At 65.7% G+C, this 16,770-nt stretch overlaps 7 protein-coding genes across 7 annotated transcripts; 3 read left to right on the top strand and 4 right to left on the bottom strand.

Annotated features, from left to right (window-relative positions):
* Nucleotides 1-261: 261 nt before the first annotated feature.
* EMIHUDRAFT_443010 (hypothetical protein) lies at nt 262-1,092 on the bottom strand (the record flags this gene model as incomplete). The annotated part of the gene is given in 2 exon segments (XM_005780522.1): nt 262-568; nt 588-1,092. Coding segments are annotated over 2 exon segments (724 nt in total), but the record flags the coding sequence as incomplete, so codon positions are not given.
* Nucleotides 1,093-1,938: 846 nt separating this feature from the next.
* EMIHUDRAFT_443008 (hypothetical protein) lies at nt 1,939-3,325 on the top strand (the record flags this gene model as incomplete). The annotated part of the gene is made up of 2 exons (XM_005780521.1): nt 1,939-2,971; nt 3,158-3,325. Coding segments are annotated over exons 1-2 (1,167 nt in total), but the record flags the coding sequence as incomplete, so codon positions are not given.
* Nucleotides 3,326-3,389: 64 nt separating this feature from the next.
* On the top strand, nt 3,390-4,741 carry EMIHUDRAFT_443007 (hypothetical protein). Its single transcript, XM_005780520.1, has 2 exons — nt 3,390-3,926; nt 3,999-4,741. Exon 2 carries the CDS (start codon nt 4,249-4,251, stop codon nt 4,510-4,512), a length of 264 nt encoding a protein of 87 aa, XP_005780577.1. The 5' UTR covers nt 3,390-3,926; nt 3,999-4,248; the 3' UTR covers nt 4,513-4,741.
* A 1,231-nt stretch (nt 4,742-5,972) lies between these two features.
* On the top strand, nt 5,973-7,832 carry EMIHUDRAFT_235083 (aminopeptidase; the record flags this gene model as incomplete). The annotated part of the gene is made up of 3 exons (XM_005780519.1): nt 5,973-6,734; nt 6,808-7,010; nt 7,094-7,832. 3 exons carry the CDS (start codon nt 5,973-5,975, stop codon nt 7,830-7,832), a joined length of 1,704 nt encoding a protein of 567 aa, XP_005780576.1.
* Nucleotides 7,833-8,635: 803 nt separating this feature from the next.
* EMIHUDRAFT_44091 (hypothetical protein) lies at nt 8,636-9,448 on the bottom strand (the record flags this gene model as incomplete). Its single annotated transcript, XM_005780518.1, has 1 exon — nt 8,636-9,448. A coding segment is annotated over one exon (813 nt), but the record flags the coding sequence as incomplete, so codon positions are not given.
* Nucleotides 9,449-11,036: 1,588 nt separating this feature from the next.
* On the bottom strand, nt 11,037-12,598 carry EMIHUDRAFT_235080 (hypothetical protein; the record flags this gene model as incomplete). The annotated part of the gene is made up of 2 exons (XM_005780517.1): nt 11,037-11,816; nt 12,521-12,598. The coding sequence occupies 2 exons, from the start codon at nt 12,596-12,598 to the stop codon at nt 11,037-11,039; spliced, it is 858 nt and encodes a 285-aa protein (XP_005780574.1).
* Nucleotides 12,599-15,077: 2,479 nt separating this feature from the next.
* On the bottom strand, nt 15,078-15,822 carry EMIHUDRAFT_114302 (hypothetical protein; the record flags this gene model as incomplete). The annotated part of the gene is made up of 3 exons (XM_005780516.1): nt 15,078-15,335; nt 15,418-15,456; nt 15,514-15,822. The coding sequence occupies 3 exons, from the start codon at nt 15,820-15,822 to the stop codon at nt 15,078-15,080; spliced, it is 606 nt and encodes a 201-aa protein (XP_005780573.1).
* Nucleotides 15,823-16,770: the final 948 nt, after the last annotated feature.

Here is a 16,770-nt window from a genome sequence, read left to right as displayed (position 1 = left end):
CGTCGAGGTACTTGTCGATGTCGGGCTTGCGGCCCCACGAGATGTCAATCAGCCGCTCCTGCGGTGGGAGGGGGGAGGGGGGGCTGGCGCAAAGAGCGGGTCTGTCTCCCTGCCGTCCGCTCGCGAGCCTTGACAAAGTCGACGCGGCGCTTGTTCGTGTCGCCGTAGAGCAGCTTCTCGACCACCGGCATCTTCGCCTTCTCGAACGAGTTGATCGCCTGCTCGTAGTACTCCTGCGCCGCCTGCGCGGAGCGGCGGGCGCAGCCTCGCGGGGCGCAGTCTCGCGGTGCGGAGGTCTGCAGGCGCAGGCTGCGACTCTAGCAGGCTGCGACTCTAGCAGGCTGCGACTCTAGCCGGCTGCGACTCTAGCAGGCTGCGACTCTAGCAGGCTGCGCGCCTCGATCTCGCCGAGGTGGTGGAGGCAGGAGGCGATGTTGTGGACGATGGCGCCGCGGACCGCGAAGTCCTTCGAGTTGCGCGTCTTCTCCGTCACCTGAAGAGCGCGAGGGGAGCGCGAGCCGAGTGAGAGGGGTGAGCGGCGGGGGGGGAGAGGCTCGGGCGCAGCAGGCCCGAGTAGGGAGGGCGGCAGGTGGGGAGGAAGTCCGGGGCGGGAGGGGTGAGAGTCGGAGCTGCGCTGCAGGCTGGGCCCCTCCGGCTCCCGGGCGGGCGGGCACGCACCGCGAGGCAGGCGGTGAAGGTGTTGAGCGCCATCTCGTACTCGCCACGGTGGAACTGGAGGCCGAGCAAGGAAGAGAGGCGGGGTGAGAGGCGGGAGGCTGTGGCGAGGGGCGCGGGCGCGGCGCGGCGAGCGCAGGAGGCGGGTCGGGGCGCGCGCGCGGGGCGGCGGCGCTGCTCGCGGGGCGGCCGTGCCTGCTCCTTTGCTTCGGTGAGCAGGTTCCACTCCAGCTGGTTGAGAGTGTCCTGCGAGGGAGCGGCGCTCGGAATCGGCGGAGGCGCTCCCGGGCGGGAAGGGGGCTGCTGGGAGCAGCGCGCGCCTTCTTGACGGTGGCGCCAATTTGCGCGTGGTACTTGGTGACGCGCGAAAACAGCTTTTCGGACACCTGAGGAGCGGACCGGAACGGAGGAATCGGACCTCACACTCGCGGCGCCCTCTTTGATCCTGAAATCGCGTTCGGATTCGCGCGGGCTTGGCCGGTGGCGCGCGCACGTCCGCAACGCCGCGCTCGTCGTGGCTCATACTGGAAGGAGCGGGGTGGCAGGGAGGCGGAGCGGCGAGCGCTGTCGGGAGTAGTGCGGCCAAAAGCCCAAGCAAAGCTCTAAGTCGGCCTTTTATCGTTTTTTTGAGAGCGCCTTCGTTGTTAATAGTACAAACCCAGTGGTCCTCTGCGAGTTTTTTTCACGTAAACGCACAACCCCGGGCCCCGAAATCGCACAGTGATGACAGTGACATGCAACACGGGGTCCCAGGGAAGGCGAGCAAAACCCTTATCGCGCGCGCTAGACGCCGACTCGGAGACCGCACCGGTCATGCGCGCTTGCGCGCAGCCGGAGAGAGAGGGAGGCGCTCAATCGGAATCGCCGAACTCGGCGAGCGTCTCCAGCGTCTCCGCTTCGTACGCACCCTCCTCCCAGCAATTGAGCGCCTCCTCCACCCCCGCGCCCGCGCCCGCAGCGTCCGTGCCCGCGAGGATGGCGGCGACGCGCTCCCTCTGCCGAGCCTTCGCCTCCGCCTTCGCCTGGTTTTTTTTCACGCACCTGCTGCACGGCAGGCTTCGACGAAGCCTCACTTCACAGGAGGCAGTGGTTGTGGTTGTCGTTGTACATGGTAAATAAGCCGTAGGTAAACCCGCGTGCTGTGAATAGCACAGGCGTGGTCTGTACTCACCAGCCTGCGCGTAAAAAGAACGGCAGGTAGTCGGGGGGGATGGGCCTGAAAATGAAGAAAAATCTTTGCTCGTTCACGGCCACGAGAGGGCTGCGGACCTTGACCCAGTCTCATCGCAGGGCCATATGTCGAGTGACGCGCACGCACAGGACGCGCCCGCTGCCACCAGCCTCTACCCTCCCCGAGACAAGCAGACGCGAAAGCTGTGGGACTCGCTCTGCAAGTTCCGCAAGGCGAGTGCGCGGCCGGCGTCCGCCCGCACGCCAACGGAGCTTGCACTGCCCGCCCAGTCGAGCTACATCCGCGCGTGCATCTACAGCTACGCCGAGCGACTGGGCCTGCGCGCCACCAAGATGGAGAGCGGGGAGGGTGGCAGGCGGCAGCTGGGCGTGCTGGTCACGCTGCCACCTCCGCCTCCGCCGGCGGCCGGCGGGGCACGCGTCGCCGAGGCGGCTGGTGCCAAACGGAAACGCGACGAGGCAGCGCCCGGACCGGACGCGGCACCGGACGCGTCCTCCGCGCCCGTCGACGGCAGCGGTGCCGCCGAACAGCCAGCGCCAGCCGAGGCGCCGCCGCCGCCAGACGCGGACGCCGCGGCGCAGGCTCCTCCGCCGACGGAGCCGCGCTTCGACCGGAGGGAGAGCAGCAAGGAGCTGCGCCGCTGCGCGAGCAGGTCGGACGCCGCGGGCGCCGCCCGCGTCTTCAGCCGGATGGAGGCGGCGGGCGCGGCGCCCTCCGACGCGGACTGCTCGCTGCTCCTCCACCTCTGCGGCATCACTACTCCGCCGGACGTCGCGCTGGCGGCGCGGGTCTGGGAGGCCGCGAGGGCGGCGGGGACGCCGCTGCACGAGCCCAGCTGGTCGGGGATGATCCGCCTCATGTGCGCGCACGGCGACGTGGCGCGGGCTCAGGCGCTCCTCACCGACATGCTGCAGGGCTCCTGCGCCGACCGCGTGCGGCTCCGCTCCTTCTCGCCGCTGATCGCGGCGGCCGCGGACCGGGCGGACGCGCCGCTCGCCGCCTCGACGTGCGAGCAGATGCGCGCCGCCGGCCTCGCGCCGGGCGACGCCGAGTTCATCATGCTCGCCCGGCTGCACGCGCGCCGAGCAGACGGCGACGCGCTCGGCGAGCCGCTCCCAGACACTTCCCCAGACACACTTCCCCAGACACTTCCCCAGACACTTCCCCAGACACTTCCCCAGACTCTTCCGAGCCTCCCAGACGCCTCCTAGACGCGCTCGGCGAGCTGGCCTGGCCGGACGGCGACACGTCCGCGACACGTCCGCGACACGTCCGCGACACGTCCCGCAGGCGAGCTGCTCGGCTGGATGGCGACAGAGGTGTCGAGTATGTCGGACGAGCACCTCGACGCCATGGCGCACTGCTTCGACATCGGCGCGGCCGCCACGCCCGGCGGAGAGGGCGCGGCAGCTGCAGCCGGCACGGCCGGCACGGCGGCCTCGGCCGGCGCGGCCGGAGACGCAGCGCCGCAGGACGGGCCAGACGCCTATATAATAATTAAATGAAATATAATAATAATTGTTATATAGCCGCAGGACGGGCCAGACGCCTATATAATAATTAAATGAAATATAATAACAATAAATATTATTATATAGCCGCAGGACGGGCCAGACGCCGAGCCGGGCGGAGGAGGGGCGGGGGTCGCACCGCCGACCGCATCGGATGCCGGCGCGCGTGCGCCCAGCCGGCCGTGGGGGTGGCGGGCTGCTCTGACCGAGGTGGACGGCTCTGGCCGCTGCTCCGCGTCCGGGCTCGTCCTGCAGCAGGTTGCGGTCGACGCTGACGAGCGGGCGGCGCTGTGCGAGGGCATCAAGCGGCTCGCGAGTGGCGGGCGCGACTTTGGGCGCTTCACGGAGTGGGTGCGGGAGAGGGTGCGGGAGAGGGGCCCGTGGGACTTTGTGCTCGACGCGGCAAACATCGGCTTCTTCGGCCAGGGCAAGGAGGTGAGCCGCGTGCGGCGGCAGGCGCGCGCCGCGGCAGCAGGGCCCGTCTCGGCAGGCGCCTCCGACGCGGCCTCTTCCTCCGTCTCTTCCTTCGTCGGCGAGGCGGAGCGGCGGCGCCGGGGCAGAGGTTGAGGTGCCGTCTCGCTCGAGGGCACCTCCAGACGCGTCCGAGACACTTCCACTAGGCGCAAGGCGGAGGCGCATCGCGAGGAGCTCCTCGACCTGCAGCAGGTGGACCGGCTGCTGCGCGCGATCCAGCGCATCCGGCGGGAGGGGCCTCCGCCGCGAGTGCTGCTCGTGCTGCACGAGAAGCACACGACGGGCCGGCCGGCCGGATCCGAGGAGGCGAAGCTGCTCGCGCGCTGGAGCGAGGAGGGCGTCCTCCTCGCCACTCCGCGCAAGCAAAACGACGACCTCTACTGGCTGTACGCGGCCATGGCCTCGGGCGACGGCTGCTGCGTCGTGTCCAACGACCAGATGCGGGACCACTCGTTCGGGATGTTGCGGCCGCGCTCCTTCTCGCGCTGGCGCGACCGGCACGTGGTGCGCTTCTGCTTCCGCGAGTGGCAGCAGGAGCCGACTCTCGAGTTTCCGCGAATCTTCTCGTCCATCATGCAGTTCGAGCCAGCCTCGAGCACGTGGCACATCCCGAGCCACGAGTCGAGCCGCTGGCTGTGGGCGCAGCACGGGGCGGCTTGAGCGATCGCGCACACCCGGCCGGGCCGGGGAGGGCGCCAGGAACTCCTCTCCCTCTTGGCCCATCGTCGTCTCCCTCTCTTCTCACTGGTCACTCTTGGTCCCCGACGACGCACGAGCGATGCGACTCTCCCGGCTCGCGCGCTCTCACCCTTTGTCTTTCTCCACAGTGTGGGTATTGCCTAAGCACACAGATGAAGCGAGCACTTTGAAGGAATACGCGTTGAGAGGTGGTGCTCGGCTTGCTTGAAACAACTCGTTTTTCTTGTTTGCGCATATGCGCCTTGACCCTTGTCACACTAACAGACAGACATTTGCCGAGCGCTGCTGCACGCTCGCCGCAGTAGTCTCGAGACAGCGCATTAGCATGTCGACTCCTCCCCCTCCCTCGTCCTTCATCGAAGAAGTGAACATCCAGTACGAGGGTTTGCCCGCCCGAGAGTCTCGACACTGTGAGGGTGCGCATTGGACTCCAAGTCGACGGAGACGTCTGTGAGGAGCTACGTTCACCCTCGTGGCCCTGGCCATCGAGGGGTCCCGTACCATGCGGAATCGACCCTATCCAGTGCTTAAGTGCTCAAGGATCAAGGTGTCTATGGACGCCCTCCTCAGAAGCTAGCTGCCTACTGCTAGCCCTATCTCGCTGCTGCTGCGCCAACGAGAGACGGCGACACGAGGCTGCTGGCTGCTGGCAGAGCGAATCGCGATTCCGGCGGCCGCCGTCAGCCCGCCGACACCGACAAAGTGCTCGCTTTGAAGGAACTCTACGCCTCGATTTGGAGACCGAAACGAACAAACTCCACGCCCGAAAAAAAGAGCGCGACGTGTACAGCGACCACTAGCGACAGGAGAGGCGTGACTTGGACCCACACAGGGTCTGGTTCTTGTGACTTGAGCGGGGTCGGTTGTAGTATCAGTGCCGTCAGTTGAGAGATGGCAAGCAGCACGCACGTGATCGAGGCGAGCTTTTGCTGCAGCAGATTTTGCGGCGGCGGCGTTTGTAGCGCGAAGTCAGATTTTGGCTTCGCCAAGCGCCGTGTAGGTGCGCGGCGACACGGCTCATCCTTATGCTTCTTCGGCTTAGCTCGACGCTGTTTGACGGAGGCCGATAGTAGCATCACGAGACAACGAGAACACTAAGTCGTACGTACGACGGTGCAGGCAGGGCCATTCGGAGAGTGTGCCGAGGTTATCGCCGACGGAGGGAAACATTGAAATCCCCCCGCCTTCCCCCCCTTCCGGTACGGCACGAGCCACGGGCGGCACGGCGGCGGCCACGGCCGCGGCGTGCCGGGCGACGGCGGCGACGGTGGAGAAAGGAACAAGATCAAAAATACATCGCGCGCGTCGCGCGCGGACCAAAGGGCCGCTCCCCCTACCTACGAACGGCAAACGGCGGCCCTCGCCTCGAGTCGAACGAACCCTCGAAGTTCGCAGCTAGGTTAATTCGTTTTTTTGCGCGCATGCTCAGGCTCGCCCTGCTTGCTCAGTCGGCGTGCGCCCTTCGCATCGCCCCGCTAATGACGGCTCGCTCTGCTGCAACCATGGCCGACGCCACCAGCTCCGCGCCCGAGCTCCTCTTCGAGTCTCCCGCCTCAACACTGGGCAAAGCGGCCTCGACGGTGGTTGTTGGGCGGCAAACTGCGCTTCTCGAGCTGTCGCCGACGCTCCTTCCTGCCGGCGTGCCCGTGGATCTCTGGAAGGCGCTTGTGGGTAAAGTCAAGCCCGGTGACGCGGGCGGCTCCGCAAGCACGATGTACACCGCTGCAGACGGCGAGGCCAAGACGCTGGTCGCCGCCGTGCTGCCCGAGCACTGCTCGCGGCACAATTCTCCGATTCGCCCGCACGCGATCACCTCGCTCGTCGCCCCCGCCGCGACCGACGCCGCCAAGGAGGGCGGCGGTGCCGCCGTCCTCCTCGTCCTCGAGGAGCCGGCGCACGCGGCCGGCGCAGCCTGCGCTGTCGCTCGCGCCTTCCCGCTCTACTCGCAGAAGAAGCTGCGCCAGCCGGCCGAGCCGCGCGGGTGCGTGCGGGTCGGCTTCGCCACCCGCTCTGCCGCCATCTCCGACGGCGCCGGGAGCGTCTACGGGCCTTGCGCGAAAGCGGCGGCGGGCGTGCGGCTGGCGGCACGGCTGGTCGACGCGCCTCCCGAGCAGCTCACGACGACGGCCTTCGTGCAGGAGGCGGGGGCGGTGGCGGCGCGGCTGCGCGAGCAGGGCCGCGAGGTGACCTCGTCCGGGTCCTCTCTGGGCGACGAGCTGAGGAGTGTATTGACTCGTTAACTGATGCGTCAACGAGGTGCTCGTCGAGGTCATCTCTGGCGACGAGCTGCGCGAGCGCGGCTACGGCGGACTGTACGGCGTCGGGAAGGCTGCGACCGAGCCGCCGGCGCTGTGCGTCCTCTCGCACGTGCCGGACGGTGCGAGCAAGAAGGTTTGCCTGGTCGGCAAGGGGATTGTGTACGACACGGGAGGGCTCGCCCTCAAGCCAAAGGAGGGCATGTGCGGCATGAAGGCCGACATGGGAGGCGCGCCGCGCCGCTGCTGCCGGGCTGAGGCGGCGCCTCCCTTGAGCCTTGCCGGAGCCCTGCTGCAGGCGCCGCCGGGCTGCTCGGCGCCTTTGAGGCGGCGGTCTCCATCGGCACCGGAGGCACGGCGCTGCACTGCGCCCTCTGCCTCGCTGAGAACGCGATTGGGCCGACGGCCTTCCGCAACGACGACGTGCTCTGCTTCTTCTCTGGCAAGACGTGCGAGATCAACAACACGGACGCCGAGGGCAGGCTCGTCCTCTCGGACGGCGTCGCGCACGTCACCGCCTCGCCCAGCCTGCTGCCGGGCGGAGGCTCGCCCGACCTCGTCGTCGACATGGCGACGCTCACCGGTGCGCAGATGGTCGCGACGGGGAAGCACTTCGCCGCCGTCTTCACGAACGACGAGGAGACCGAGCGCGCCGCCGTCGCGGCGGGGAGGCGCACCGGCGACCTCGTCCACCCGGCACCGCCCTCCCCCTCAAGAGCGGAGCAAGGCCAGCCGGTGAAGCGCGCCTCACGCCCTCGCGTGTGCAAGCAGGTTCCTTACGCGCCGGAGTTCCACCGCGCTGAGTTCGCCTCCAAGGTCGCGGACTGCAAGAATTCGGTCAAGGACCGGGGCAACGCGCAGGTCTCGTGCGCTGGCAACTTCATCGGGGAGAACTTGCACCCCGACTTTGAAGGCGCGTGGCTCCACATCGACTGCGCGGGGCCGGCCTTCCACGCCGACCGCGCCACCGGCTACGGCGTCGCGCTCGTGCTCGGGCTGCTCGAGGTCGAGGGCTTCGCGCCGTAGATCGGGCCGAAGATGGAGAGAGACGCCGCAGACCGTGAACCCGCGCGCGCGACAGGCGCAGTGGACGAATGAGGGCACGACGCGCGCACGTCTCTCTCTCACCACGCGACGATGCCACACACGACACACCACAGCACACACACACCGTGTCGCGCTGACGATTGGGGGTCGCATGTGCGCAGCCTCTCGGGGCAACGAGCGCGCTCACGAGTATTCTTACGCCCCGCGGTGGGCAAATTAGCGGAGGCGCGCTTGTAATTTACAAACACAAAACCAGGCTGCTACCAGGGGCCGCGAAAAAAAGGTGCTCATATGGACGGATATTACGTGATATTTCACGTCACCACCGCCGCTGTGAGACGCTTGACCGCCCTCTCCGCGCGCACCGCTGCAATCTCTGCCTCGGAGCGGCTGCCCTTCCCTTTGACTCTCCTCGGGCGACCTCGCCCAGCCACCTCACTCTCGCCACCGCCACCGCCACCGCCACTGGCTCTCCTCCACGCCGCCACCTCGCCGTCCTCTCCGCGGTAGATCAGGTCGGCCTCCAGCGCACGCGCCGCCGCCTCCTCCAGTGCCTCCTCGCCGGCGTCACAGAGCGGAGCAGGCGGAGGCGCGACGAGCATGACGGTATCGCCGGTGGAAGGGTGCGGGAACTCGAGCCGCCACGCGTGCAGCAGGTAGCCAGTATCCCGCGGCAGCGGCGGGCGCGGCACCGCACCGCCGCGCGACCCACCCACACACTCCTCCTCCCTCCCCTCGCCTCCTCCTCTGCCTCCTCCTCCGCCTCCTCCGCCTCCGCCTCCCCCTCCCCGCGGCAGCCCGCCGCGACAGTAGAGCGGGTCCCCAACCAGCGGGTGGCCTGCGTACGCGGTGTGGATTCGGATCTGGTGCGGCCGGCCAGTCGGTATCCGCACCTCAACGAGCGTCGCGCCAGCGCCGCCCGCCGCAGACGCATCGCGCCGCACGACGCGGAGGTGCGAGCGCGCCGCCTTGCACCCGGCGCCGCCCTCTGGCCGGGCCGCGCAAACCTCGCCGCACGATCCGCCAAAGGCGGCCGCGTGCGGCACCGGCCCGATCGGGCAGTCGATGTCGAGCGTCTCGCCCGCGACCAGGCCCTGCACGAGAGCGCGGTACGTCTTCGACACGCGTCGCTCCTGCAGGGCGACGGAGAGGGCGCGCCGCCCGAGAGCAGACGCCGCGCAGAGTAGCAGGCCCGAGGTGCCGACGCCGAGCCGGTGGACGGGGCTTGGGACTGGCTCGCCGCCGCGCCGCAGCAGAGAGAGCACCGTGCTGTCGTGGTAGAGCTCCGACGGCAGCGTGGGAAGGCCGCTCGGCTTGCAGAGCACCACGGCGTGCTCGTCTGCGAAGAGCGTCCAAAGCCACCGTGGCGCCGCCGGCTCGCGCCAAGGAGGTCGGTGGTACTCGAGCCGCTGGCCCTCGCGGAGCAGGCAGTCGGCCGTGGCAGGCGTGCCGTTGAGCCGAAGGCGGCCGGCTCTGCAGTGGGACGTCCACGCCTCGCGAGTCGAGTGGGCGTAGCGGTCGACGAGGAAGTCGAGCAAAGGCTGGCCAGCGGCCGAAGCAGGGACAGTCTCAGGGTAGGTGTTGCCCTCGTTGAGGCGGGACGAGGCGGCGAGAGCGGCGTCACAGAGCAAGGTCCCGCCCGAGCTGCAGCGCCCGCTCTCCTTCGAAATCATGATGATGGGAGCGAGGTGTGCCGCGCCGCGGTGTGGTGCCGCCGCCGCCGCCACCGCTGCAGCGGCCACGCTGTTCGTCCAGCGGTGGTCGCCGCTACCGCTGCCTGCGGCCACGCTGTTGGGGGTGAGTTTTCTTTTTTGGCCATACCGCCATAAAAACGGTATGGCGATGGAGTGCTCTCTACTGCCGCGGCGCCCCTGTCGGTTCGGAGGCGCCCGGCGGCCGCGCGCTTGGTGCCGACGTCGACCGGCTGCTCTCGCGGCGCCGAGGCGTGCCGCTTCGGTCACGTCTCGCGCGCTGCGAGGTGTCTTTTGGCATGTGAGCGCTGGCTAGAGACGCGTTGGCCGGCGCCGCGAACGGTTTCTTTTTTATTGGGCTGGTGGGGGTCCGGAAGGTGAGGAGTCCTCAAAGAGGAGGGTCAGGTGCGGTGCGTGCGAAGGGAGCGGATCCGCCAGTGAATTGTGTACACGCCAGGATCGTGATCTGACTACTCCATGTATCGGAGTTTTTGTTAGTATCATTTTTTCGGAGTTTTGGTCCTGATAAATTCGTGGCGCCCGCGGCGAGCCGAGCCAGGCCACGGCGCTCGGCCTGTTGAGAGAAGACCTTCCCGGACGGCAGTGAAAATTTACCCGACATCAATCGTCGACGGCAAGCTCGAGAACTGCGCCTCCAAAGTCGCCCAGATTCGCCTCTCGCGGCGCGCTGAGTTAGTATCGCCGGTGCGCCAGCTGGCTCTGCTCCACAGCAGGGCATGCCTGACTGGCTCCTGCTAGCCGTGCGTCCTGGTGGCATCCATTGCCAGCTCAGGTAGCCTCAGGAGGTCGCCTCGCGCACGACTCGGCGCCGCACAGCACCGCTCCGCGTTACTACCGAGTTAGTATCGTCGACCCACAGAGGCTGCTTCTCTGTAGGTGGAGCCGACAAACGCCGGCTGGGTCGGCCCCGCCGCCCTCATCGCCGCCGTCGGGGCGGCGGCGGCCTCGGCGGACCATCCGGCGCGCCGCGCGCCCGACGGGGAGGTGTTCACCACTCCTGGCTCCTCACCCCGCCACGCCTTCGTGCAGACGCCGTGGCACCCACCTCAGGCGCCGCTCGGACTCGGTCGACGGCCACCCAAGTGCTTGGCTCGTGCCCAGCCGACCGGCAGGCGATGCCCACTCACTGCTAGGCTAATCTCGGGCCTTCAAGCGGCGGTGTGGTGCCGTGAAGGGCACCGGGACCAAAACTACGATAGTTAGTATCGTGCGGGGGCAGTGCATAAATTCTGTCAAAAATCCAAATCTGCTCCGTGGAACTTATTGGGCTAGGATCATACGTCCGGGAGGCCCCCCTTGCGTGCCGTAACGATCGACAGTGCTGGTACCACTCTCTTCACGTTCACAGGTCGTATCAGGACCATAACTCCGATACATGGGGTAATCTGCTCAGAGAGACTCGTTAGGCCGCGACAGTGTACAAGAGAGAGACAACAGGGCAGAAAAAAACTGCCTGCGTGGTACTCAACAGTTATCGGATTGTCCTGGTGAGGCTCAGCGTCGTCGCCACCGCGCCGTACGAGAGCGCCAGCCCGGCGGCGCACTCGCCAACGGAGGCTGGCGCCGAGCGCTCGTCGAGGCGCAGCCAGCGGGAGCCGCTTGCTGCGCAGAGCACAACGTGCGCTATCGGGCCCGCCAGCAGCAGGGCCCTCGCCTGAGGGCCGCCCGTGGGCTCGCCACAGACGAACAGCACGTAGTAGTATCCGACGTGGCGGAGGGTGTGGTGGATCACCGTGCCGGCGACGTGCGTGGTGCCAAACAGCTGCCTGTGCCTCACGTCAAGCGCCGCGAGCAGGGCGAGAGCCGCGCTCATCGCCCAGAGGAATCGACGTTCGCCCAGAGGAAGCGCCACCAGACCGAGCACCGCCCACCCGTCCGAGAAGGCTGTGAGCATCACGGCCAGCGCGAGCGCGACGTCCACCTTCTGCACCGTCCCTCCGGGCTTGTAGTCGCTCCAGTGAGCCAGAGAGGCGACGTGGCTGAGGAGGGAAGCCCACGGCGAAGCCAGCACGATCCCACGTGGATGCCAGCTCAGCGCCGCAGGAAAGAGAACCAAGAGCGCCGGCACAACCATCCACACCGAGTGCAGGAAGAACTGCCACTGCTCCGAGCGCGTGTGCCCCGCAAAGGTGCTTGGCACGCTGAGCAATTCCACCATATTCAGACTGTCTGGGAATACCTGGGCTGTGCGCGCGGTATTGATTTGCTTTTCGCCCTCGCCCAGGTCGTCGCCGCTCGCGTCTGCGATCGACTGCGAGAAGCGAACGGACGAAGAGCTGAAGAAAAATCCGCGAGCTCCGCTTGCCAACAACATACTTAGAAGAGAACGACGCGACAGAGGAGGAAGTGACAAGGGAGAGACCGACGAGAGTGGGACGGCCGCGAGGTGGCATGAAGGTTGCAGCGAGAAGCGGCGAGAGACTGCGAAAAGAGATACGAAGAGGCAGACTCCCCAGGGTGGGCGACGGCTAGCGCACCACACTCCTCTCCTTAAAATCCCTGTGTGGTGGCGGCGTGCCGTTCTCCCATCCCTCCCTTGGGTTGTGTGTTTTCTTTCTTTCTTTCTTTAACATACCTAGCTTGGGATGTCCGTCTACTCTCTTTCTTTACATACCTACAACGCCCAGCACTCGGAATTTGCCAAGAAAATACCTAAAACTCGGCTTGAACTTACTTCAGAGACTATGGAGAAAGTTCACGTCATGACGGTTAAAACGGCTGTTAACGTGTTAACGGTCGCGACGTGGTCAATATGTCGTGACAGCGGCTGCGAAACGACAGCAGCAACGACAGCAGCAACGACAGCTGGTGACAGCTGGTGACAGCTGGTGACAGCACAGCCAGCTAGCTGCCAGGGAGGAGTGAAAGGCACCCAGGAACAGTGACAGCCATAGTGACAATGACAGTGAAGCCAGTGAACGCCAGCGACAGGCGGTGACAATGTCAGCGCGGGACCCTGCGAGTGACAGCGACAGCGACAGCGACAGCGACAGCGACAGCGAGGCAGCGCCAGCGCCACAGTGAGGCAGCCATAGCCCTAGTGACAGGCACCAGCAAAGGGGCCCAACCGCCCACCCACCCATCTGTGCATTACACCCCATGGACTAAAATAAGACACTGGTGCGCGTGGATGTAGCTCTCAGCGCTTGATGCACAGCAGCGTTTGTACGTCTCACACATTTTGCAAAACTCCTGCTCCTCTACCTCAGAGCAGAACCGAGCTCTCTACATGAGAGTTCCTGATCAACGCCTTGTGGCTCGGCAATGGCCAAGAGGTTCAATTCTTCAATACCCGGGGTGTGTTGCTCAATGCTCTGCGCGTTTGCTTGCGACGTGGATTTCAAGGTCCCAATCCTCGCGGTTGATGATTGACGCCGTTCGCTCGCGTGAGATTTTTGAGCGGCAGATGAACCAGCGCTGGAGCCCATCACGGCACATGCTGGAGGAAGGAGGGCAAGGGTTTTGCAGATTCTGTGACTCACGCCCGCTGCTGCTGACGGTGCGTGGCTACTGTTGTGAGAGGGTTTCTCATGTGGCGTCGGGTGTGCGAGTGAGCTTGAGTGTCCTGTCTCTCTCGTTAGTGGCACCACATCCCATTGTGACACTGTCCTGCGGGGGTGCTCATGAGAGCTGCAATGACAGCAGCAATGACAGCCAGCAACGACAGCGACGACAGCAGCAATGACAGCAGGAATGACAGCCGCGCAATTACAGCAGCAGTCACAGTTGGACCAGTCGGGGGATGGTTACGACAGCAGCAATGACATCAGCAACGATAGCTGGTGACAGCTGGTGACAGCTGGTGACAGCTGGTGACAGCTGGTGACAGGTAGGTGTCACTGTCGCTGTCGTTTGCTGTCATGACAGCTCCCAGCTGTCGTGACAGCGGCTAACGGTCGTGACAGCGGCTAACCGTCATGACGTGAACTTTCCATAGTCTCTCACAGACAGATAGATATACAAGAAGCTCACATCGCAGTCAGAGAGAGAGATTTGTTTGTCAGTCAGTGAGGGTGTGTGTGTGTGTGTGTGTGTGTGTGTGTGTGTGTGTGAGAGAGAGAGAGAGAGAGAGAGAGAGAGAGAGAGAGAGAGAGAGAGAGAGAGAGAGAGAGAGAGAGAGAGAGAGATTTAGATGGGTGTGAGAGGGGGCCTAAGTGAGGCCCTACATCTCTCTTCACACCGCGAACTCGGCCGTCCATACCGGCTGGCGGGCGGCGCGCTGCTTGTCGTGAAGGCCCGGCGGGGCGCTGCTTGTCGTAAAGGCCCCGGCTGGCGCGCTGCTTGTCGTAAAGATCGAGCTGCTGCCATGTGGGCAAAGATCAGTGCCGCGTCGGTGAAGCAGGTCCGCTTTGCTCGCCCTGGGCGTGGCGAGCCCAGAACGCCCTGTCTCTGAACCGACCGGCCTCCTACGCTGCAGGAGAAGGCCGTCAACGTGATGCAGGTTGATATGCTGCAGCTCGGCGTGCTGCAGACGCAGCTGGATAACCTGTCGCTGCAGGCCAAAACGATGAGCACCCCACGACTCACCCTCACCTCTCGCTTCACAGATCAGCATCCCCACGACTCGCCCTCGCCTGTCGCTTCACAGATCAGCATCTCCACCCGCCCTGCAAGCCTGTTCGCGGCCCGCGCAGGCCATGCTGATCATTGGGTTTGCGCTCGGGATGTGGGCGGGCGAGACGCTCGAGCCGCTGCTCGAGGACGAGTCACAGATCTGCATCTGGAAGACATGGTACCACATGCTGTTTGCGGCCGTCTTCTTCCTCTGCGTCGCCCTCTGCATCTCGTGCGGCCTCGTCGTCGTCTCGTTTGTCTTGTACATCAAGCAAGCAGCCCAAAAGGCGGCATTGCTCGTCTCGACCAGCGCCGCCGTCGCAAAGACGCGCGAGCACCTCGGCATGCTCTACTACGTCTTCGTGGCAACCTACCTTACCTTCACGCTCTCCGCGGTGCTGCTGATCATTCTCTTTGTTGGCCTCCCCGCGAGACTGCCCATCTTGCTCTCGAGCGACGCTGCAGAGAGCGAGCTCGAGTCAATCGTCGAGCAGTACGACGGAAGCTACACCATCACCTGCGTCGACCCACGCGAAACGGGCCAGAATGCACGGCGCGACCTGTTCGGTGGCGTGCTCTGCAGCATGAACACCCTCGTCGTGGCGAGCATGGCAGTCGCGGCGTACCACAGGTTTCGATGCGTTCGCCGCTCCTACGAGTCCGCCGCTCTCCTGAGCTGGTTTGTGATCTATCAAACTGAGCAGAGGGCGAAGCACGACGCCGTTCAGAATCTGCCAGCGCCGACGAATGCGGTCAGGGTCGACAGCAGGAGCGAGGTCGACTCGACCGCGTCCTCTCGCCCGACCGACCCCGCCAGGTAGTGCCCAGTTAGGTGAGTTTAGGACAGAGAGATTTGCTTATTCAAAAGCGGGGACGCAGCGTATACTCCGCTCGCATGCCTCCATCTCCCATTAGTCACTCCCTAATCGGACTCACACACGTCAGCCCTGTCGACTGATCAAGCGGCGCTGCTAATGCGTTGGCTGATCCGCGACCGGCCCTGCGACGCGGACGGCATTGGCGGGCGGCTCGCTGCGCCAAAGACCGGGACGAGTCGCTGGTGCAGCTCGCGGATCGGGATCGGGTCCTCCTCCGCTCGCTTGGCCAGGTCGGAAAAGTCGACGGTGTCGTAGGCGTTCTGCAGGTGGTCGAGCTCGGCGGCGTTGACTTTGCCGTCCTTGTCGAGGTCGATGTTGAGCGCCAGGAAGGTCCACACCTTTTGGAGGCGAAGGCGCGTGGCGGGGGGCCGGTGGGAGTGCGAGCGGGCGGCGAGCAGGGACGCTGCGGGCTGGAGCCACCTGCCCCCGGACGAGCGCGGCGTGCCGCTCGTTTTCCGCCTATGGTGCGAGCCCCGGAGAGCCGGGTCAGACGTGCCGCGGAGAGACGGAGCGCACACGCGGCGCGAAAGAGTCCTCGAGCGTGCTCAGTTTGGAGTGCAGCTTTTCGAACCACTCGTCGCCCTGCGAGCCGAACAGGCCGATCGAGGTCTGGAGCAGCGTCAGGTTGTGCTCGAGGCCGCGGTTCGACTCGGCCAGCTTTGCGCTCTCGTCTTTGAGGGTCTCGTTGTGGTCGCGCAGCAGCTTGGCGGACGCCTCGATCGACTGCCGCAGGCGCAGTTCTCGCAGATTGTTGGCCAGAAGCACCGACACGATCGCCAGGGCGAGGTCCGCGTCGCCACAGATGACGCCGTCCCACCCCTCCATCTCGAGCAGCCGCGCTGGCAGAGGCGGGAGGGTAGCTCAGCTCGCGGAAGGAGCGCGTCCGCGCGGGGCTCTGGAGGGCCGCGCGCGCCTCCAAACGTCCACCGGGCGATCCAGTAGACGAACGCCGCAAAAGCCAACGCGAATAGAGCCCATGACGCGAGAGATGTCTGGCTGTAGCACTGCTGGACTTTGCGCATGAGCTGGGCATTCCGCCCCATGACGTTGTGCATTCCTCGGCTGTACAGCGGGAGGCTGCCGCCCGAGGGGCCCTTGTCCTCCTTGGAGAAGGACTCGGAAGCCGGCAGGAGCGGAGCGGCGAGGTGTGGAGAGAGCGGCTTCGGCATGGCGACGACCGAGTTCGGGCGAGGCGGACGTGCGTAAGATGTTCATACCCGACTCCAAGTGCCCAAGGTGACCAGTACTAGGTGATGGGTCCGTACCTACGAGTGGCAACTTTATGAATGAAACCCGATGGCAGGCTGCGGCGGCGGCCGGCGCGCGGGGGACAGGGGCGGTGGCGCACCGCGGCCAATCGAGGCATCGTTCGTGCGAGAGAGAGAGTGCAGCGCGACGATGTTTGCCTCTCCCGGCGCCGCCCGCTGTTCTTCTGCTGGCGTGGAGGTCGCTGCGTTCACGGCTCTTGCGTCCTCCCTCTCTCCGACTCCCACGCCCCTCTCTCTCCACCCCTGTGGCCTCTACCTCTCTGACTCCGCCCTGTCCCTTATTCCTCCTGCTCCTCCCCCTCCCTCTCCCTCCCTCTGCCTCTCCCTGTCTCGCCTCCCTCTTGCCGCGCGAGAAAGAAACCCGTTCCGCTCCTCCCTCTCCCTCTCTCTCCCACCGCGGCTCAACCCTAGGTCTCTCACGACTCCATGAACATCTACCGCTACACGAACAACGACAGGGTCCAGTGTGCGAAAGGAAGGAAGGACTGTCGGTCTGGTGTGTGTG

Source organism: Emiliania huxleyi, assembly GCF_000372725.1.
Source record: "Emiliania huxleyi CCMP1516 chromosome Unknown EMIHUscaffold_213, whole genome shotgun sequence".
Taxonomy (NCBI): domain Eukaryota; phylum Haptophyta; order Isochrysidales; family Noelaerhabdaceae; genus Emiliania; species Emiliania huxleyi.
This window is presented reverse-complemented; position numbering and strand designations above follow the sequence as displayed.

Coding starts and splice junctions, on each gene's coding strand:
- EMIHUDRAFT_443007 (XM_005780520.1), top strand. CDS start 4,249: ATGGCCTCGGGCGACGGCTGCTGCGTCGTGTCCAACGACCAGATGCGG.